Source organism: Frieseomelitta varia, unplaced genomic scaffold (genome assembly GCF_011392965.1).
Source record: "Frieseomelitta varia isolate USP_RPSP 00005682 unplaced genomic scaffold, Fvar_1.2 scaffold_823, whole genome shotgun sequence".
Taxonomy (NCBI): domain Eukaryota; kingdom Metazoa; phylum Arthropoda; class Insecta; order Hymenoptera; family Apidae; genus Frieseomelitta; species Frieseomelitta varia.
Window position 1 is genome coordinate 352,409 of NW_025110616.1, and position 23,659 is coordinate 376,067.

The following is a 23,659-nucleotide window of genomic DNA, read 5'->3' on the forward strand; positions in this document are numbered from 1 at the left end:
ATTTTCCCATGCGATATACGGGGTGGCGCGGCGAAAACTGGACAAACCGTCGTCTCGTCGATCGCGATCGCCTGGAGGAAACACCCGCGAAAAATCGATCAGTCGTCGCCCGTTGCCAAACCACCGGTTCCACCGTACGTTCTCCGTTCGTTTCGGTATCTCGCGCGCGTTCCTTTACAAACGAGAAACGCACGCGAGCGTTCGTGCGAGCGCGCTCGTGTTTGTGGATCGCGGCGGTGTGCGTGGAGGAAGACAGCAGAGAAGTGGACGACGAGAAGAGCATTCTCGCTGGCTGCGCAGCTTTCGCCAAACGATCGGCCAACGCATCGGCATCGTCGTCTCCATCTCCATGGATCTCATCGGGTACGTAGACGCACGTTGGAATCGATGTCCGAGCGTGTTGTTGCATCGTGTGTGTCGTAAACGTTCGCCGTACGGTGGAAACGTCGTCGATCGCGACGGCGAGGGCACTGAATCGCGGCCGGATACCTCTCTACCTCTTCCGCCATTAATTGCGACCGCGTCACGTTTTATCGTTATTTTCTCGATCTCGATCTCGATCCACGCCACGGATTGCTTTCCAGCCGGCGACTCGCCGGGAGGAACGCTGCTGCAGTACTTAACGAGCAGATCGCTTTCAGCCGGGACGCGAGCCGCGATCAATTTACAAGCGCTTCGAGATCGTACCAACCGCTTGCCGATCGTGGTCCCCGATTCCACTCCGATTCCACTTCACTCTGCCGTCTCGTCGGTCGGTCGAGAAAATTTTCGCTCATCTTGAGCCTAATGCCTCGACACTAAACGCACCAAACGACTGGTCAAACGACCGGTTTCAAAATTTCATTTCAAATTCTCCATTCAAATTCTCCTTTTGTCACTTAACTCTTGCTTAAAAAAAAAGAAAAGAAATGAAAAATCCAGTTCTCTTTCTTGTTATCTAGAAATGTTATTTCGGGCATCGTTTTCATGTTAAATTGATAATTTACCTGCGTTCCTTTCGTAGATACATTATAAAGTGCGGGTGTGTTTAGTGTTGGACCAATGTTGGTTTGAAGGCACTAGACTTAGAATCGTCAGTTTTGAACTAAAATCAACACGCTGGCTGATACGACGGTCAGTACTGTATTTCTATAAATATTTTGGAACAATTAAAACGAGATGAATGTCATTGAATTTTAAAAAATAGAAATGATTAAATGATTATAAATATTTGATATTATAAAATGTACACAAGACATTGTGTGTACACGTTTTTATTTAATTTCTATGAGATATTGTATTACAATAAACTGTATTACATTGCATTGTACGATATCTCAGTACGATATCTTGTAGAAATTATAGAATAAATATATAAATAAATAATATTATAAATATATAAATATATATAATACATGTATTATAATACAATATCTTATATATTATACAATATGTAAGATAATATTGTATGTTAAGACGCAATATATTATATTACAATATCTTATAGAAATTATAGAATAAACATATAAATATATTATAAATATATAATACAATATCTTATATATTATACAATATATTATATTACAATATCTTATAGAAATTATAGAATAAACGTATAAATATATTATAAATATATAATACATACTCTTATAGAATAAATACATAAATAAATTACATTCTAAATAATTAAATAAATATTTTAATAAATTATACATAGAAATTAAATAAGAACGTGTAGGTTTCGCATGGACGAGTCAACGGGACAAAGAAAATTTGTTCTTCATCACGGTTTCGCGTCCGTTCGTTTAACTTTCCACCAGTTGTCTACGAACGTCCCGTAAATATTGTTTGGCTTCTCGACTTGAAAACGGTAGCACGTGTTATATTTTTATCGATGAAATCGCAGATCGACGTTGCCGCGTTGCCTTCGCCGGTCTACCGATCGTTCTCGCGCGCAGGTTTGGGAACACCCGTTACGTCGCAGCCGAGTTTCGCGAATGGGAAACCGCGATTCGACGAAATTGCGTAAAGGGAATCGAATTACGCCGGTTGACGAAACCCGCAAGATTCGCCGGTTAGGGGAGAATTATCTCGGCTACGGCCGCGATTTACGTCTTCTTCGAATCGGCGCACACCGAGTCTTAAGCGTCGTTGCGAATAACGCGATTCCCTTTCCCTTCTTGAATATATATCTGTCGATCTGCGGTTTTCTGTCTCCATTGGGACTCCTTGATACTTTGTTCTTCGCTCTTTGCTTCTTTTATTTTAACTACGCTACTCTGATATTCTTTATTTCTTCTTTTATACGTTCTACTGTTTTTCTGTTAGTTTCTTTTATATGTTACGTAAACCAAATCTTTCGCGTTGCCGTCACGTCGACGTTGACGTATATCTCTTCCACGTCATTTGCAATTAGATTTGCCTAAAAGAAATAAATAAATTTTTGAAAATGGATTCACATTCAAAAAAATAGAAAAAAATGAAAAATTGTAATAATAGATTAATATTTTAAAAAATAGATATATTTTATCATATTTTTGGTTACTTTTGGTTACTTGCGTATACGCCTGACGCTATTACGATTAATAGTTTTCCATCTGATGTATGTCTTACAATTTTTATAACAGCGCAGAGAAACAATAATTATCAAAAGAAGAGTCTAGAATTCAAGATGAATTGCAAGGCATCAAAATTTGATTTTAAGTCATATTATTTTAACAAACAATTTCATAACGATGTTAAAATTAATTCGGAATAATAAACCATTTTGTTCCAAATATTTTCAATATTATTGTTTATGTGCCAAATAATAATAATTTATATCGTATTACGTAATGCTATACAATAATACTATATATAATATTTACTTTAATGTCATTTTGATAACAAATTTTTCACCGAATTGAGTTGATGTCAAAAAAGATGTTAGTACATGACTTTATAACAAATTTTTGAAAAATTTTTCGCTTTGCAATGAAAATTTCAAATTTCAAATTTGAGAGTTTCACGAAACGTGTTGAAGAAAACTTACGAGCCAATTTCGCTACACGTTTGAAAGGCTCAACACTGTCCAACTTGATCAAACGTCCTTCGACCGAGACTCCAATATTTACCCGGGCCTCTAATCTCCGCGAACTTTCCGGCGGATTACACACGACCGCGGGACGAAAGCAAACATCTGCAAGATAATGCACAACAGCCTTCGAATTCCGAGATCCGACCAACCATCGCGCGACCGCGCATCACACCTCGCGAAGAAGGAAAGGAAGAGTCGAAAGGATGAGTTGCGTCACTCATCCCGAAGAGGAGACCCATTGAAATCGTCGAGTCGACCCTTTCCTCGCGGCTCGAATACTATCTCGAGTAAACAGCTTTCGGCTACGACGAAATCCCCGTCGATTCTGATTTTCAAAATCAATTTTCACTACGAGGAATTCCTCGTGAACTCGCGACTGTGTCAGTGTCTCTGCTTTTCGTTCGCCTTCGAAAGATTATCCTTCATTCGTTCGCCGAGAACGGCGAAACAAAAAGCCGTGTTGGCTGTTGTTTGCTCTTTCAATTCGAGCGTACATCGCCCCACCTAGCGGAAGCGGAGGGACGATGACGATGACGCAACGCGGAGGAACGGCTCACGATCGAACAAAATCGCTTCGGATCGAACGTTGTTGTATTCGTAAAGATATTGACACGTTGCGCCAGCGACAACGCGAGCAAATATCGCTCGCCTGTCAATAAATCGCGTATCGTTGGCGATAAAACGCCAGAACGCGAGAACGGTGCAGCGGTCTGACGATTTTCGACGGTGGGAAAGTTTTGTATCCTTAATCTTATCTCTGGGCAAACAATCGGACGATGTTTCGCGACCGGTTACCGGTTCTCGGTTCCCGATTCCAGATTCCCCATCCGTTTCTTAAGCCGGTGAGAGAACGAGAGAGTAGGTGACACTAGAACTACCAAAATGATCAAAATGACCATTTCAATATTCTTGTTATTTTATAGATGTAGAAATATATTTTTGGAGGCTTGAATGACTTTTTGTAAAATACACGAATAGAAGCTTATGTGCCCTATTTATAAGTGTTATAAAGATTTTTTTATTTCTTTAATATCTCTGATGGACATTTTACGATTTAGTCGTCGGTAGTTTTAGTGTTAAATTCAGAGCAACGAAGCTATACTGAAAATTGAACTCCTTGGTTCACTCGTGAAAGTCTTAACCCTTTAAGCGCTTTGCTTTATTTTGAGAGTGTTAATTATTTCTATATGGCGATGACGGAAACACAGTACATGTACGATTGAGTTAAATTATAACAAAATGATAAATTCCTTTTGGTTTGTTTCTTTGAAAAAATTTTCAATTTTATCGATTTTATTTTCGTTTTTCGTTTTGTTGCCTCGAGATATTCTAAAATGTGCTAAAATTACAAATATATACAGTGTTTCTACCTACGTTTTACAATGAATAGCAAGTTTTTCTTATTTAAGAATTGTATATTCTTATTTCCCCAAAGACTGTAACCTTATATATAAAGTTTATAGTTTTATTTTTCAGCTAGTGAAAATTTTTAATTTTATCGATTTTATTTTAGTTTTCTGTTTTGTTGCCTCGAGATATTCTAAAATGTGCTAAAATTACAAATATATACAGTGTTTTTACCTACATTTTACAATGAATAGCAAAAGTGAATTTTTCTTATTTAAGAATTCTATTCTTATTTATATTCGTATTTTGCAGTTAATTCTACTGATATAGCTGTAAATAAATCTCAAATAAGATTTCCAAAGCTTAAGAAAAAAAAAAAATAAAAAAAATTCGGAGCAAATGGCAGTGAAATCGGCGTCGCGACGCGCCGTGAAAATCGCGACGGAAGAGAAGCCTTTGGGTTATTTTTTACTGCGGCCGCGACGCTCGTAATTTTCTCCGATTCCCGCGACTTTTTCAATATCGTGGCGTTGAAAACACGAGTAACAGGTGTGTAATCCTCTGTTTTATCTCATGACTCTTTCGCTGTATGCGCGGCGCGTGTCCCATTACACAAAGCAAAGGTACCTTTCCATCTGATTAGATACAGTTTTGCTAAATTTTGCTGAAATGAATGAAGAAAAATTCATCCACGAAAAGACGTTGCAGAAATTCCAAGTTACCCACGGATCCGATCGCTAATCAGGGGAGCCGCGATAACGGAATCCGCTCGCGTGGAATGCAGTCGCGAATAAAGCGCGAGCGACGAACCCTCGGTCGAGAAAATCGAGGATCGAGAAAGAAACGCGAACGTAGGAGAGAGAGAGAGAGGAGGAACCGGCGGGAGAGAAAGGCCAGGGTGCTTTTGTCGGTGCGTCGTTACGACATCCGGTCACCGTACGGTCGCGTCGCGTATTTCAAAAATATCGGATAAAATACGGGGCTCGAGAGAGAAAGAGAGGGAGAAAGAGAGAAAGAAACAAAGAACAGAGGCTCGTGTTATTTCTCTGCTATTATACTTGGTCGACGTAGTCGCGTATTTCATCTTCCGTTCGAAATATCGTTTCGAAAGGTTATTTCTGGACGATTCTATTTTCCCTGACACTTTTCACGCGCGGAGGAACACCGCTGGCTGCGCGCTCGCGCGTCTCGCCACGAAATTCCTCGCCGCTGGTTCCTCCTGGTCCATCGAGAGTTCCAATTTGTCGTTTGTGACGTTACGAATACATAAAATTTCTGCTCTGTCTGACGAATTTTTTATCATTCGACACACGAAGAAAATAATTCCGCGGTTCGTTTGATGAATCGCGAGCGTTCGAATAATTTCAAACGTCGAATCATTCGGACAATGAATTAATTATTTCTCGATCGCTCGAGACACACGTTCGAATCTGAAAATATTATCCACTTTACTTTTGCACTCGTTGGAACGTCGTTTCAATCGCGTTCGGGCCCCCCCCCCCCCCTTTTACCTCCGACACACATTTTTCTAATTGAGAAGGGCAAATACTTGCTCAGTGAAAAATGCAACCCCGTAGTGTAGATAGTGCAAATATAGTTAATACAAATATTTGTCAATGGGTTCGTGAATCTCCCTTTCGATAATGCGAGTACACTTTGTTCCGTCCATCGCGCCATGTTTGCATTATGTTTCAAGCAAATTGCGCAACACAGAGACTCGCAATAAAACGCCAGATTCAGGGAAGTTGCACGCAACTTGCGAATATTTTACGCTCCATCGTGTTTCCTTTGAAAATTAGCGGATGCTCGCAACTACCGTGTTAAAGCATGGATTCAATTGGCTCTTCCTAACCGGATTCCCGTAAACCTTTCTTCACGTTTCGACGTAAAAATTGCGCTTACGTAACGTTTTTTATGTGAAAGAAAAATTCTCGAAAGGACGCACTGTATTATAATTAGGTTGGTCGGGAAATAATTGCGCTCTTTATGTTTTGTAACTTTCCCTCGTTCTTTTTTGCAGATTGTAATTGTAATGTGTAATTTTGAAGGTCTGTATTTTAGAATCAATCGCTTCTGTTTCAAAGACAATTTCGTTCCAATTTTTGCCAATTGATTGGGCATTGGATGAAAAGCCAGTTGAAGCAATTTTTCTTTACGAATTCAAAGCAGCAGAAACAGATAGGGTATAAAGACAACAATGCATTTCGCTTGGATATTGTCAACATATATACGATGTAATGGTGGTTCGATAAATTTCATTCCAATGTTGATAACACGTTGCAGCAATTACTCTCCAAATGTTGAATGATTTGGGATACGAAATTTTACCTCATCCGCCGTTTATTCATCAGATGCGCTCATCCAACAGATTTCTCGAACGATAAACTCTTTAAAAACCAAACTGATACAGAAAACTGATCGACTCCAGAATCGGCCCGGAATTCTACTGAGATAAACAAGCCTGTAGCTTTAAGGTTGTAGCTTTGATTGATAAAAAACTTTGAAAGCTGAGATACGTGTGTTTGAAAGCGAGAGATGAAAAAGCGCAATTGTTTCCCGACCGACTTGATAATTATCACAAAGTAGGAAAGATCGAACGTTATTCGCTAGAAATAGCTTTATTATTAACCGTTTACTTCTGAAATAAAAATTTCAAGCTGCGAGAGACGTTTGATCGACTTGTCTTTGCAAATAGGATTCGTTCAACCTCGCATCGACAATTTACATAATAATTCGTAATTAATTGCGAGTTGAACGATGATTTATCGTCAGTTGAAGAATGCGAAACTTTAACAGTTTTAACCCACTTGCGCTGGTAACTGATTGCGGACCATAACGAGTGACCAAATCGTATACAATAATTCGTCGCTTCCCTTTTGATCTCGTCGGTATATCGCTGGATAAAGACTATTGAAAAGCAATAAATTTATTATTTGTTTCGCCCATTTTGTTTCACTTAAAACTGAGAAAATATTACAACTTCGAAATAAAAAGTTCTCGACGTGCGTGGCACGTCGTTCCAACGCAAGGGGTTAACCACTTGCGATGGCAACTGATTGCGGACCGTAACGAGTGACCAAATCGTATAGAATAATTCGTCGCTTTCTTTTTGATCTCATCGGTATATCGCTGGATAAAAATAATTGGAAGGCAATAAATTTATTATTTGCTTTGCCCATTTTGTTTCATTTAAAACTGAGAAAATATTACAACTTTAGAACGAAAAGTTGTCGACGTGCGTGGCACACGTCATTCCAGCGCAAGAAGTTAATTATCGTTGAAAATATTCGTATCGCTTGGAAAGCGATTTCTGTGGTTCTCGAAATTTTGATCAAAACGTAGTTATTGCAATAAATTACAATAGCAAAGTACAGATATATTCATCGAAACGCAAAAAACACGCGTGCTTGCGTACTCGCGCGCGCCAATGGCTGCCGACTTTGTCGAACTGCAGCAGATTAGCCAGAGGGGCTCGGTTTTCGAGGATTAAAACGGCGAGATTCTACGGATGCTAAAAGCTTGCCTATTTAATTCAAGGATCTCGATTTATGTGGAACTGGCGGTTCGTTGAATGTTGTACTCTCCCGGCTGGCTGGCGGCTGTGTGCGAGCCGAGAGGAGCCGATCGTGAATCTGTCGTTGACACCGTGCAGCCAGGCCGCTTGACAAAAAAAGTAGGCAGGCATAATCGTAAAGTGTGAATGTTATTCTCTGGGACGATGAGCGAACCCGGAGAAGAGAGAAAGAAACCGGGGGAAACACTATAGGCACACGCGCACACAAACGCGAAACAGGCTAACCGTCGCGTGTAGATATACGCGTACACGCACTTGACACGCTGGCATTATAAAAGCGTTTCTTTTATCCGGCTTTTATATTTGGTCGGTCGTCTCCGTTCAAAGAGACGGAGAACGGCACCGCACCGAAAATGAGAATCTCCGTAGCGGAGACGACGGGATTCCTGAACGGTTCGGGCGATCGGCGAATTAGGACGGTTCAATGTTCCCCGCGAGAGCGATATAATTGCGTCATTAGCGAATTTCGCCGGATATGAAACCGGTCCTCCGGTCGCGCTCCGTACTCCGATCGACGAAAACGAGACGACGAAAAAGCCGCGGAGGAAGAGGAGGAGGGTGGGGTGGGATCTCCTGTGGAAGGAGGAGGAACCTCGTTTTCGTGTTTCGTTCTCGGGCTTTTCATCGAACCGCGAAACACGTGCCCGTTTGTCTCGCGGATATTGGTTGAAAGGAACCGTTAGAAAGGCATCGCCACCCTTCGATTTCCACTTCGAGACGGATGGTTCGCGGACGCGACCGATTCGACGAAACAGAAGAGAGAGTGGTAGAGGTGGAGGAGGAGGAGGAGAACGGACAGGGAGAGACGGGCAGAGACAGGGAAATTCGGTGGCTCGAAATTGTACAAGCGGATTATACGTTTTCCTTCGTATTAAAATACGGCGGGTCTCAAAGGGAAAATAATGTCTCCCTGATTACTCGCTTCGGTTCAACTCGAGCCACCCCTGTGCCTCGATCTCCGTTGCCCTGTCCCGCCCGTTCCACCCCCTTTCGTCTGTCCCTTCGTTCCGCTCTCATCTCCGTCTCCGTCTGGCTTAAACGCCACCGTCGACCGTCATCGCGTCGCCCTGTTCACGACCTCTCCGTGCTCCCCCTGCTCCTCCCACCCTTCCTTCACCTACCTTCACCGAAACGGGGATTAAAATGATGTTTGCGTGAAAGCCAAAAGCATTACCGACTTTATCTTCTGAAGAGTGCGTCGCATTACTCTCCCTTTTATCCGTCCTCGCTTCCACAATATTTGTTTTCTTAATTTCCAAGAATCCCCTCCCATCTTCTTCTTCCTTCTCGTCCCTCGAATTTCGATTCGAATTTCTCGTCAACGATTCCCTTAATTTTCTTTCCTTTCCACCTTTCTTCCTTTTCTCGTTTATCGGTGTTCGTCGACGTTTGGAATTGTTCGACTCGACGATCTGTCCCTCCCGTTCGCGGAGCTACCGTTCGACGAGCAGCAAGTGTCGCGCCGCATGTTGCAAAAATGTTCGGCTCGGGCGTATCGCCAGGCCAATTATGATAAACCGGTTCATCGGTGAATGCGAAATGCCACTTTCTAAAGTCGTTGCTCCGTTGTTGAAAGGATGAAACACTTGTTTGCCCTCGGCCTCCGTCTCGATCGGTTACGTCGATCCCTAAAGTATTCTCACGACTTTATCGTTCCACCCAGTTGGGAAAAGTCGTAGCGCCGCGGAATGCGATTTTCGAAGCTCCTCCATTGGAAGCTACATACAGCAGTATGTAACACACACTTAAGCGTTCATTGTTATACCAACCAATTCTTGTAATTGGGACTATCTCACTACTTTGCGGCATATCGATATTTCCGGCACATTATGATTGTTTCGGACACGCATTGATCAATGTTAGGCAAATTTTATATTAAATAAGAAATACATATCTAATTTATATGTATTAACACGATTATAGAATCATACTAATTTAATATCGATGGAAATGTAACGAGACCTTTATTCAAGGTTTCCATTCAATTATTGATAATTATTGATTAACAACTACTTTTGTAGGGATTATCAATGAATTTTCGAGAAGTTTAAATTAATTGCAATCATTTGATTATTGCTACGTTGTAATTTATATTTGCTTTGTTCAGTTTAAAAATATGTACGTGTTATATTTAAAGTAGTTTAAATGCATTCAGCTGAAATAAAATATTAAAACGTTGAATTTCTTTGCAATCGAATAACGTGAACAATACTGGAATTCGGCGCACGTGAAAATGATCTGAGTCATATTTCTCGTTTAAGGGTTTGCGTTTGAACAAATTAAAAAATATTTTTATAATATATTTCAGGAAATATTTGGTCTTGTGAGATAAGAATATTTATTATGACTGTGAAATTTTGTATTTCAGGAAATATGATTTTTGAAGCTTGAAATGACTTTTAGATCATTTTCAAAATTAACTGAATGTCTCTAAAACTAACTTGCAACAAAAGGAAGCAACGAATTTTATTGTAAACAAAATATTTTAATAAAATCTGTTAATTCACATCTTACAATCATGTTCCTGAGAAATTAATTTTTATAATTTCTGAATTTCTTCTTATCCTTTACAAATCGAATTTTGAGTGATTTGTCTTGAGTGATTTGAAATATTTCTGGTAAATTTTGGTGGGATGTAGGGTAGTGAATTCTTAATATCTTTATATTTTTCTTCTGTTATTGCTCTAACGGTGGTGTATAAGGGAACTAGGTGGATATTTTCGTATATTTTTTGCACTTTTTGTTACTGAATTCTGTCAATCCTTCTGCTTCATTCGTTCTACCAAAAATGGATTCTTTTTTCTATATCTCATTTCTGACGAGCCAAAAATCACGATCGTTTGGCCAAAATGAATGGCCAGATTCCAAAAATTTATGATCGTACACACATTAGTTGTTAATCAGAAAATATCCCTGGAATTATTATTATGACCGATAAAAATCGGCAACAACTTTTCTTACTTGATGGTAAAATAATTAATTATTTTCCCTTAAATAACAAATTCACGAGAATGCAACTGACTTGGTCCACTGTCTAAAGTGAACAACAACCAACTCTATTCAAAGGTTCAATTTTTACAGCTTCTTAGAAATTACGTCAGATTAGTTTACTTCAAAAGTGTAACGCGAAACAACTGATGAAACTCTTCTTTTTCTTTTTTAAATTCTCGACTTAGACCACTTTCATGATTCACCGGCGCTTTAATTATTATATTATTATTTATTATTAATTAATATATAAATTATCTATTAAATTAACTATTAAATTAAAAAGAAACCGTAACCGTAAACTGTCAGCGTAAGAATATTTTTAAAGAATAATTAGTAAATCGTTGAAGCTAGAAACGCTGTAACAGACCGAGGGAAGCTGGATTAGAAAAAAAAAAATCAGTGATCGGAATCGAAGGGCAGTGGCACCGCGGCGCTACGTGGGTGGCTCGATCGAAGCGTGATACTTTGCGAAGAGGAAACCGGTGGCTGTTCGTTCATAATATATCGCGGCCGCGCGCGAACATAAAATTCTCCAATTGCAAAATTGATGCGGCTTATGTTACTTCCTCTTCCTTTATCCCCCTCGTCCGTATCTCTATCCTTCCATTCCCTCTCTCTCTCTCTCTCTCTCTTTTTTCTGTTTCTATCTTTACTCGTCGTTTCGTCGTTCACCGGGTTGCACGGGCGAAGCCACGGGTCTCGCGGGTCCCCTGCTCGTTTCACTGTAAAGCAACTCCTCATATTGTACAGGGACGCGTAATTCATTTTTTACCGGACTCGGCTCAATTATTTATAAATTGCTGCTCCCTCGGGGAGGACACGGCCAACCTGTCATCCTCCCTCCCTCCCGATAGTGCTCCGCCAGTTCTCTCTGATGGCACTGCTTCTCCGGGTGCGGAATAAAAAGGAGGGAACGGTGAAAACCAAGAGAGAAAGAGAGAAAGAGAGAAATGGAAGGGCGACGGGAGCAGAAAGAAGAGAAAGAGGAGGAGGAGTACTTGACGAGAGCGAAACGTGCACTCCGGAGAGTACGAAGGCACTTTGGAGTCTTGGACGATCGAAGCAACAGCTACAATTTACCGGTTTGCCTCGCTCTGTTTATTTTGTTAGCGTGCTAATGGAATGGTCGCGATTCCGAACGGTTGCGGGCCAGCGCTCCCTTTTTCCCTGTCGATAAGGGGCGAATTATGATGATTGTCTCGGAATTAAAGTCCGACGGCTACTGATGGTGATTCCACGGCGAAAACTCCGTGTGGGTCAATTAGAAACAGTGGGGGAGGTGAGCCAAAACTATTGGCGGCGCGAGTACACGCTCGATCCGTCTGGCCGGCTCCTAGTTTTTTTCACTTGCTCGGCCGATACGGTTCGGCGAGCTCTGCCAGCAGCAACTTCTACTCCGGTTGGAGAACGTTGATTGTTATTATCCCGTGATGATGATTTGTAACGAACGCCAAGCGTTTCGGGAATGCGGCGAAGAAGGTTACACGACCATGGTTTTTACGTGTTATGGTGGTCGTGTAGGTGACAACGAAGATGAAAGTGTCGAGTGCAACGCTCCGGTTGGGGGAAAAAAGCGATTGGGTCCAGCAATTTGAGAAAAATTTGCAGGGAAACGCATAAAGGCAACGCAGCTTAAATTTTTCAGTTTTGCAAAGAGATAAACTCTCTCTCTCTCTCTCTTTGATCATCTCAAGTACGCTCAGAACAAGACGTCAATTACGCCTCCGAGACACGCGTCTCTGAACTATTCCAGTCCAAGTAATGAACACTTTCGTAGCAGTTCTACGTTTCAAAATTGGCGCCACTATTGGCTGCTGTTAAACTTTTTAAATTGTTACTACGTTTTCATTTGTTAATGTATCTCATGTGTAAAATAAATATGTAAAAATGTTACTCTAACTTACTGTAAAATTCGTCATATTCACTTCATTAAACAACAATATTTTTTCTATACGTATTTAAGTCTTTTAAATATTATATTTAATTTTTTCGAGCAAAGTATCATACTGAGATGATACTCTAAGTTACCGTAAATTCATCATATTTATTTCATTAAAAAAAACAATATTTCTTCCATACGCATTTAAGTCTTTTAAATATTATATTTAATTTTTCCGAGCAAAGTATCATACTGAGATGTAATATTCCTTATACTTACCTACAAATAGCAGAACCTTGTGCTCAGCTACAGAACTTTTGGAAATTACATGCCGTATTCGGCCAAACGTTTTGTCCGTTTGTCGCCAAAGTGTTAAAACGAAAGAGGAAACAGAAAGGGGCACGCAGCTTTATTACGCATTTGCAATCTTGCAAATTAATTGCACGCGTCCAATTAAGCCGATCGCTCGGCGAAGTCGCAAAGTCGGGCTACCTGACTCGAGCTCAACCTGACGGAAAAATTTGCGCGGCCGCGGTGCGTGATCTTCCGCGACGAAGGGGAGCCACGTTCGGGGCTCGCGCGTAATTCGCGATCTTAATGACGGTCTACATAAATTCGCGTGCAAATTGAAGGCTTCCTCGCGGCGGCGTGTAAATTTAAGACCTCGGTGGCGAGACGCGCGCGGGGACGCGTCTTTGAGAAATTAAAAACGTCTCGAAATATCGCGTCCGAATCTAATGGCTTCACCTGACGCGACCAGCTGGCTTTGTACGGGCGCGTTACGCGCGAATCCGCCTCGCTGCCGCGAATCGACCCTAATAAGGGAACTTTTATCGCAGCTGAATTAATGAGAGGAGGCTCAGACACGTGATTCTTATTAATGAAAAGTAAATATTCGGACACTGAGAATTGAAATAATTTCAACGCCGTAAAATTTATGAAATGAAATCGTACGACGATAAACTTGCGTTCATTTTAACATTTTTTGAGTGTCGTGTGGGGCGTGACCTGAATTGAAGATTAATATAAACGCATAATTTGAGTAAAATGTTAATACTTGAATTTTACGTGAATTTTTCAATGTTGGCTTTGTTACTACAACGATGTGAAGAAATTAACGCAGTATAGGACATAGAGAAATAATTTCATTTATAATATTATTCGCGCATATTGCGATATATCGTATTAAAGCAACAAAGAAAAAAAGTCTTCAGAATTGTAATCATTATTTTTCGTTTCTGTTCTACCTAATTATTTTGAATTTTGAATTATTTTGAATTTTCACGTCTTCTACAAAATTGTCGATTTAGCCTGAACCATTTAAGCTTTCCTGCCACGCGAAAACCATCGTGTAGAAGATTCAGAGAACCTTATATAATACATTTTTTTTATTATTAATCTTTAGAATTGTATAAATTATGTTACGTAATAGTAAACAAATTTTCGATCAAACGTTTGAACGTATACAGCGTGTATTTAATTCATTATGCATATTTTGTTTACAAAAGTTATGCGTGTTATGCATTATCCTCACGCAGCTTTAAATTTTGATTTACGATTACTTTTGTATCACCCTGTAGTTTAACCTTCGTGATTATACCTTTAACGTATATGGTTAACTAACTGAGCGGTTAAAATTGCGGAACGAGATTATCTAGCTAACCATCGTGTCTTAATTAGACGTGTAATGCATCCTCGATTTATGTAAGTTTTTTCAGTTTGGTTTCGATTAAATCGCGATTAGATTTTTCTGTAGCAGCTCGCTGCGGCCTGCACGCACGCACGCAGAGAGCTGCGATAAAACTTTGATAATTAAAGTATGGGATTTTATGGTTCTACGGCAGAGGAGTGTATGTCCGAGCGTGTGTATGTGTGTGAGTGTGTGCGTACGTAAAACAGATTTATTACGTTAATTTTAACGAGATTTCGTGGGGTAGGTTGTGTGAATTGGTAAGCATTTAATCAAAGTTAATCGCCGTGGCTTGACAAGGTATTTCAGAGCGTAGATCACGCTTTATGAACTAGCTCTGGTAGGCTTTTTTTTCAATTAAACAACTAGCCAGTGAGAACGAAACCGACTCTGCTCTCTTCATTAAAAAAAATTCTTCCCTTCAATTATCTTTCGCTCTTTCCCTTCTCAACTTTATTCATAGATTCATCACGACTTTTTTTTTTTTTTTTTTTTTTTTGTAACGTAACTTCCAATTGTTTGATCATTTCCAAATATTTTTCAATAATCGTCAGAAGTCACAGAATCTCCTCAGAAATCGAGGAACTGATCGCTTTTGCGTATATTAACGATAGTGCTTCGACTATCAACTACTCAGGATCTTCGACCTCGTGGCTGATATTAATAGGAACGAGCTTCTTCCTAGCCCAATCCAAGATCAATCGAACGTCTCCTCTTTGTTTTCGCTTATCTAAGATTGCAATCGGCGATGCTCGGTGTGGCATAATACTTCGTGCCACGTCGGAGAACATCAGTCTGTTTGATGCCACCGGATCGTCGTCGTGACAAGGGCGACGTTACTTTGACTACTCCCCTGAGAACAAAATCTCCCTTGCATCTCTCTCTCTCTCTCTCTCTCTCTCTCTCTCTCTCTCTTCTCCGACGTCCATCCCCGTTTCCTCCGCGCCCCAACGGTTTTATTTCACTCGATTCGCATTCCGATCTTGTTTGCAAATCGTGTACCATCCACCCAGCCTTTTCAAAGGAATCGTATAATTTTTCATACGCCGTTCGTGTACGATGCACTCCCGTTCACGTGCCACAAATTAATTCTTCCTGCTCTTCTCTTCCCTTCTCCCGTCATTTGTTGCTCGAATCTTACACTCGGCGGGAAACCTGGCCAATGTAAATTTTTTGTCTAAATCTAACTTTTAAAAACACATGTTTTTAAACAAATTTTTAATATTTTATTTATATATTTTAAATATAATATAATATAATACAATACATATATATTAAATATAATATAATATAATACATATATATTAAATATAATATAATTTAAATATAATTGATTTTTTTCTATAACCTATAAAAAAAAAAAATAAAAAAGATTGGAAATGAACAAGTTATGACTTTTTCAGTGGCCACCCTGTATAAGAGGATAGTAGATCGGTCGATGAATTAAAACTTTTTCTCCTCTCTTTTCCCTTCCCCAAACCATTATGGGAAATCGGTCGGAAATGTGTCCAAATTGTCACAATTTGTTGGACGTCGTGTGTGTGTGTGTGAGATTCGTGTGTGATCGATATATATACGAGCATACTTGACTTTTTCAAAGTGCGACGAAGAACTCGAAAATGTAACTCGGAGAATTACAGAGGCCTGTGTGATCTGCGGTGAAAACTGGTCCTGAAAACAGTGATAGAGGCTAAATTTGAATGCGAATAATTCATCAGACGGTATATAATAAGCGCAGGATAAATCGGAAGTAAATTGAATTGAGCTGTCTCTCAACCTAACAATAATATATCCGGAGACCGAGTTAATCGATCCTAGACCAACGTTCCGACACGCTGAAAATAATTCTAACTTAGGAAATCAATACCTCGCTGTCTCGCGTTCATTCTCGTTCTTTCGAGACTCGGTTTGAGGCTTTCCAGCCTCAAACGAAAAATTTGAAAAAAATCGTCCGAGCGAATTTCGTTAAGCGAACGAAACGAAGGAAGGGAGATAGGATGAACTCTAAAGCGCGAAAGTAGCGGCGATCGAAGATCAGAGAGTCCTTTGGTCGCCAGTGTTTCGCCAGTGGAGCCGGCTACCCTTCAAAGAACCTTGATATTAACCAGTCGCGTAGAGGCCATTGTCGGGGCCTGGACTATGGACATTGTGCCGTTTGAGCGTGGCACAAAGAAGCGCAGCTCGCACGCTCGGTGTGCGTGCGGCATTCAGCGGAGAACAGGCTATCCGTGGCCGAGCCGTAGTTAAATCGCTGCCTAAGAGCCTCGCGCGCTGCCATTGTGCTCTTCGTGTGCCACCTCTCTCTCTCTCTCGAAATACACGTAACCGACTGGAAATCGGCTCGCGAGAAGCGACGCAAAAAAAAAAAAAAAAAAAAAGAAAGAAAAAAAAAGACCAACCATGGAGAGATCGTAGTGAAGAGTCGTAGAGAAACGAGACGAGGACAGCCATTTTTCAAACCGGTCATCCACCCACGCGCGCGAGAGAAGAGAGAAGAGAGACGGGCGACAATGGACGCGTGGAATTTCCTGCCGCGGAGATTAATTGGTCACGAGGATTTCGAGCCGCTCTGAATTCGAAGAGTCGCGTCCGAGGAGGCGTCGACGCGGCTCTTCGAACGAACCCGCGCCGTAACGGAAGAAATGAAAGAAAGCAGAGCAAGAGAGAGGAGAACGCGACGGAGAGACGAAGGTGGTGGAGAACGTTCGCACGAAGCTCACCCTAATGCCTTAAGCTCCTTGGCCGGCGAACGCGAGCGCGCATGCGTGCGAGAGACTAATGCACCGCCGCGCCACGCCGCGCCGGTAGCACAATGCCGTCGTCGTGGCCCGCGATGAATGTGAGCATTAAATGATTATAGCCAGGGATTTGTACGAACAAATGGATGACAATGGTAGCGCGGCCGGCAGCTCGTTTGCCGACGCAGCGGCCTTGGCTCCTTCTTTGCCTTTCCATTCGCCTTTCCGCCCCGTCATTCGATTGAGGGTTAAGAGACGTTGTTGCGACTTCCAACGACACCTCCGCGTCCACCGTCGTTCACGCTTTCGCCGCATTTTCGCGACGCGGCGCCACTTGTCCTAACCGCGCGCGAAACGCGAAAATTAATTTCAACTGTTGCTGCTATCGAGTGTGGAAAGTAGAAAGTACGACTGAAGATTTTAGAGCGTATATTGGATATAAAAGAATGACACTTTCAGAGTAGTTCTCAGAAGGTTCTATTCTACGTTACAACCATGGTCAAAAATTGTGTTACAATGTAACTAACGCATGCTATTTGTCCGGAATAAGTGTTCAGGTCACATTTAGGGGAGTACTACTGACTCACAATCAGTAATACTGTGGCAATATTGTGAGGCCAATATTGTGGTTGTTCATCCAACGCCAAGCTTGATACAATCATTGTTTATTAAATAATGTAAAAACGAATTTGTAGAGCACGTGTCACCGAAAGAAATATGTACCCTCGTGTGTATAATTTGTGTAAAAAAGGTCTGCAGTACAGTAAAATTCATGTTAAACGAAAAGCATAAAACAGACACAAGGAATCCTCGAATTTTCTAGAACCTGTGAAATCTCTAGAAAAAATAAGGGTGCTATCTGAAGACTATAAATGACACTTGGTAGTAAAGACGCAAATCAATTGGATTCGAAACAAACATCGAATTATACAAATGTATAATTATATAAATTGTATTTTATATATATATTCTTTACATTGGCAAAATTGACGAAGAAAATTGAGGAATTAGCAAAGAAATACACGAGCGGAAAGTGTTCATGCAATTCTCACGGCACTCTTGATCTAAGAGAATTTCTTACGTTCAAAGAAACCAGGTTTACGACGTAAACATCGTGTAATCATTCGTTTAATAATAATCATACAAGTGTACTGAGAAACATCTATCATTAAACATCTACTTCATTAATGTCTATAACTTCGCACTGTTTAAAAATATCATTGAAAAATGACTCGCAATAGAAAAAAAAAGATTATTATTAATTTAAACAAGCTGAGATCGATCTACAGACCACAGTTTCGTTTCGTTTGTACTTTAAATTCGTCTAGGCACGATCGGATAATTTAATCCTTTGCCCTCGACATACTTTTTTTGCATCATCTACCAGCAATTTATTTAGCACCATCACTTCGTAAATAAAGTGACACAGCATTGGAAATAATCGTTCGAATATTATTTCACCCAAAAATATTTGTCGATTTTGTCTTTCCAACGTGTGATAATGTTTAAATTTAAAGCAATCATCAACGTGCATTGCTAGTTTCCTAGAACAAGTATAATACACAAGAATTCCAAATTCTGGAGAAATAATATCTTCCGTCATTTTTTAAACTTTTGTGAAGAAGTCCAGTTTGTGTAAATTATCGAGTGTCAATTGACTCATTTAGCTTTCACTCTAAGCTAATGTTTAAATTTAAAGCAATCATCAGCGTGCAGTGCTAGTTCCCTAGAACAAGTATAATACACAAGAATTCCAAATTCTGGAGAAATAATATCTTCCGTCATTTTTTAAACTTTTGTGAAGAAGCCTAGTTTGTGTAAATTATCGAGTGTCAATTGACTCATTTAGCTTTCACTCTAAGCGTCTGTTCAGATACTATACTGCTATATATCGCATCATACAACACCAAACGTATATTATAATTATCAATAAATTATAAAAAGAGAAAGTCTTGAAGAGGTAGCTGTTGGCTAGATTCAAGCACGATGTCTTCTCACAAGACACAGTCGAGTGCTCGAAAGAATTAATGAAAATCGGAGTCGTTGTCATTCTTTCCATTCCGTAGCGAGGTTGTGAAGAAAGATACATATGTACGTGGAATACGTTCTTTCCATAAAATGTCTCAATGTTTTTCGGCCGATCACCACGCCGATCCGGCATCGGTAGCGCGGATAATCCGCGCCGGATTCCGCCGTGCAATCCGCGTTCCCTTTTCCCTCCCTCCGTTGCTTCCGCGAATAAACGCGACGATAACGACCGGTTCGCAGGAGCAAAAGAAGCTTCGGAGAGCCCCGTTCGAAGAAAGAGCGGACGTTGGATGGAATCGGTCGGTCGGGGCCATCTATCATGCAGCTGTTGCTTCCATTGTGTTGTTAGTCTTACGTTACGAGTCGTAAAGAGAGAAGCACGGAACGCGGAGAGAGACAAGGAGACAGGAGCAAAGAGAGAGTGTGAGTAGACCGAGGGTTGTAGAACGAAAGAAGCCAGCAGCTTCCCCAACCGACGACCGAGTGTGCAACATGTGTTTGTCTCCTGCCGATCCGTCTTTCCTCTTCCTTCCTTCCTCCGGTATCCCTCTTTGTTCCACGCCCGTTATAATGTTATTCGCTCTTGGACTAAGCGGCCAAGAATACACGCGCGGCTCGAAGGACACGCAGAAACGCCGATACAATGGATGGATCCTGTCCGAGGTCTGATTGCCAACGAAAACCCGCCAAGATCGTCGTCTAAACCAGCGGACCTAACTGTTCTCTTCTCTGCTGGCCGGCTCGAGTTAATGGCCGTCGTTCCACTTAATTGGGCAACACCGGCACGTGTTCTTTGTCCAGGAGATTGCCCACGAGACAATCGACCCCGACAGATACCATTCGCACGGAATGGTCTTTTACGTTTTGATTCCGATGGATTTCGAGGCCGATCGTGAAAAGGAAGAAAGTCTGGCTTCGTCGGGGAGCGAGTATCGCAGGAAGGGGAGGAGTGGGGAGCCGCGGCTTCCGTTCGCCGAGCGATTCCATCGTCACCGAGAGAGAGTCTATATCGTGGTCAAAGAAAGACGACGCGGCGCGGCACGGCACGGCGCGGCGCGGCTCGGCACGGCTCGGCGGAGAAGTAATTTACAAATGGTCATTTCTCGGGAGCAGCAAAGCCCGGCAGCAGCACGCGGCAGCACGGGAGCGAAGCAAAGCTCCGGCGAGGAGCAAAGCGACAGAAGCAAGACGGAGCGAGCAGGCGAGGGAGGAAACTCGGCTGCTGGCAGCCGGAAGGGAGACGCGGACGGCTGGGTAAAAGACAGGGGAGAAAGGGAGAACAAGAGAGAGAGATGGCCACGTTAAAGGCCACGGGAAGAGGGCCGAAGGAGGGAAAGAGAGGCGAACAGGGAGAAAGATAAGTCTTTGATGTCTAGCGGAGATATGATGATAATCACGATGTAGGCTTCCGCTTGCATGGTACAGCGGAATCCGCGCCTCCTCCTGCTACCGCCTCGCCTGGCATCGGTGAGCGCGCGGCCCCGCGCGCGCACGTGCTTTCATGCCCAGGTATCTTGTGTTCTCGCAATCAATATAGCGGATGTACCGAGACGTTGATGTATTCGAGGCTGACTTCGTGTGTCCAAACACAGAGCCGCGAGCTGCGAGGGACCGATGAGTCAATTCCAAGGAGCCGGCCGAGTCACGTTCGTCGATCGAAGCTTCTCGTTGCTCGTCGCCGCGCCGGGGAAGCAATCCCGATCGAGGGAAATGCCCCGTTTCCTGGCCAGAGGGATGGCTGAGAAATTTGATAAGTTCGTCGGTTTGTCATTTGTGGTTGCTGAATTCTCGCGTCGGAGAACTTTTTCAAAAAGAGACATACACTTGTTAGAAATACGCAGAACGTTGCAAGAGATTATGCTGTACAGTTTTACGGAACTTTTGTTTCGAACAAGACGACACTTAAGCAGCCGTAAAAATGCTGCAATTTTTAGGGTTAAATCAGGCTGCGGATACTTTTCATACTTTGATCCTTGGCCTAACTATCAGAATAGTCCAAATGATCTATTCATAATTCTTGTTAGAAGTTTTACAGATGTGAAACAGTATATTTTTGGAAATTTAAATGATTTCCCGCGAAATATATGTATAAATTGAAGCTACGTATATTTTATTATAATGTTTTCCCACCTCTTTAATCAGTCTCCAATGGAAATTCTCTGCTTTAGTCGCTGGTAGTTCTAACGCATGGGTGTCCAACCTTTTAGATCTTTTGGGCCTCATTGGGCCAACAACAATTTGTTCAGGGCTGCACATAACTTACATACTTTTTCTTTTTATCAGTTCAATGTAACCTATATTATTTACGATGATATTGAACCTACTTTTATAGCGAAACGACACATTCATTAAAGAAATATATTTATATTAATGAAGAAAATATGAAAATTTTTTAACGAGAACACTGAAAACGCTCGTTTTTTGGATGGACAAGTTTATCAATATCTACACATTTTGTTCCTATGTTGGATTCCGTGTAATGGACTCAACCCGCTTACAATTAAGAAGAGTTTATTCCCTTACAGTCGTGGTCGTGTATGAAATAGAATGATATAGAATGATTAACAATGTTTAATGCTCTTAAATATGATGTAGAATGATTTAGAATGTTTGTTGCTTTTAATGATATCGAATCTCTCTATAATGACTTAGAATGTTTTATGCTTTTAATGATATAGAATGTCTCTATAATGTTTTAGAATGTTTTATGCTATTGAATGTCTCTAAAGTATGTCCTTATATATATTTAGTTATCATCGTCAAGTGAAAGAGGAAGGAGCATAGATGACCAACTATTGGATCTTGCCCTTATGACTAACTATTCACAGTCCACTTTTATATGGATTGTTGCTAGCTCATTGTCAGTATTTGCATAGATTCAATATAGTCCGGGTGTTGATAATCCAACACCTATCTTATTTTTTGTGCGCTTCGTATGGAAAAACACCATGAACATTCAAAATTATTCAAATAATAAAATTCCTATTCAATTTTAGTTTTACAGCGCGAGTTGAACACGCCTCGTAGTATGACAAATTCCTAACGAACGTTCTGCTCTGTACAAAAGAATGCTTCAAGGCTCTACCCGCTGTTCCTTATCACGCGCGTTTACGTTCGTGCAGGCTAAACAAGAAACAGAGGCTTCGTCAAACGACAAGACGTTGCGTTGATTTCCGGCTGAAACGAAAGGGCAGGTCGAGAACGCCGACGAAAGAGAAAAAGAAGGACGCTCTCGGAGAGCTGCGACGAGTTGGCTCTCAGTATTATACGGAAGGTGGTACATGCGTACGGGTGTTCGCTATCGTGAGCAATAAATTGCTGTTCTTTTTTCCTATCCCTCGGGCTACTTTTTGCCATCGCGTTGTCGTAACGTAGTCGTCCACGTTCGCACGTATATACACACACGTACACGCGCTCGTCGATAAACGACGAAGTGTGTGTGCGTCCGCCGCGCTCGTCTCGCTTAAGAAGATACAACGAGAAGTACAATAAACACCGACGACACGCATGTACGTGTGTGTGTGTGCGCGCGAACGTACGCAAGAAGTGCGTCCTGCTTTCACGACAATCCAATGCGGGCACGTGAAAGTAGTCGGGTCCATCCGCCTTTATACATACCAATGGAATAGAAAGCTCTCCAGATAAGTTTTATAGCCGATCGAAATCGTAAAACAGGCCGATTTTAACGAGCGATCCGCGACGCGGTGCCCCGATGTCGTTGTTGGCCTGCCCGAGCCAATAGCACAGACCGGTTGAAGCCTATTGTCGCGAGGACGAGGCGTATTCTTCGAGACGAGAGTCATTTGAAACTCTCGAAAGAAGGTACTAATTAGATTTGTGACAATTATTCGTAAAGACACTCGCCTAACAGCGTTGTCGAGAGGACGAAGGCTGGCAGTTTCGTCGCGAGTCGCACGCTTTCATCGAATCGATGTCTGTGTGTGTATATATATATATATATATATATATATCGCTCGTTTGCATATCTCGCAGATAATGCGTATTTCGCGCGCCTCGAGACGCTTTCGCAAGCGGGATTATTAAGTCGGTTTCCGGTGATTTCACCGGCGAGAAGCGCGCGACGTCTTAATTTTTTACGCGCCCGGGACTCGCGACTCTGCGAACGAATCATAGAAAGCGTACTTTCGAGCCTCGCGAGGAAAATCACGGCCAACGTTCCCACGCGGAAAAATCTCTCCTCCGGGCAACTATCCATCACCGTGCAAACATGGCCCACCATTCAATTCGACGAATTGAAGAAAATGCAAACTCGCAAGTGCAAGCTCTTTCTTCCTTTTTTTTTTTTTTTTTTTGTTGGCTCGTTCTACCGAAAGATCGTAATTACAAACGAATGGAT

General features: G+C 41.5%; 1 protein-coding gene and 1 long non-coding RNA gene across 2 annotated transcripts in view; both read left to right on the top strand.

The window, feature by feature from the left end:
- The first annotated feature begins 208 nt into the window (after positions 1–208).
- Positions 209–23,659, top strand: part of LOC122536361 (transcription factor SOX-5) — a 166,596-nt gene continuing 143,145 nt past the window's right edge. Inside the window, exon 1 of the mRNA XM_043668675.1 lies at positions 209–363. Within this exon, the coding sequence (XP_043524610.1) occupies positions 350–363 (14 nt within the window). The 5' untranslated portion in view covers positions 209–349. The remainder of the gene's footprint in view (positions 364–23,659) is intronic.
- Positions 10,531–21,337, top strand: LOC122536362. Its single transcript, XR_006308383.1, has 3 exons — positions 10,531–10,718; positions 14,591–14,598; positions 21,327–21,337. It is a non-coding gene; the product is annotated as an uncharacterized LOC122536362 (long non-coding RNA).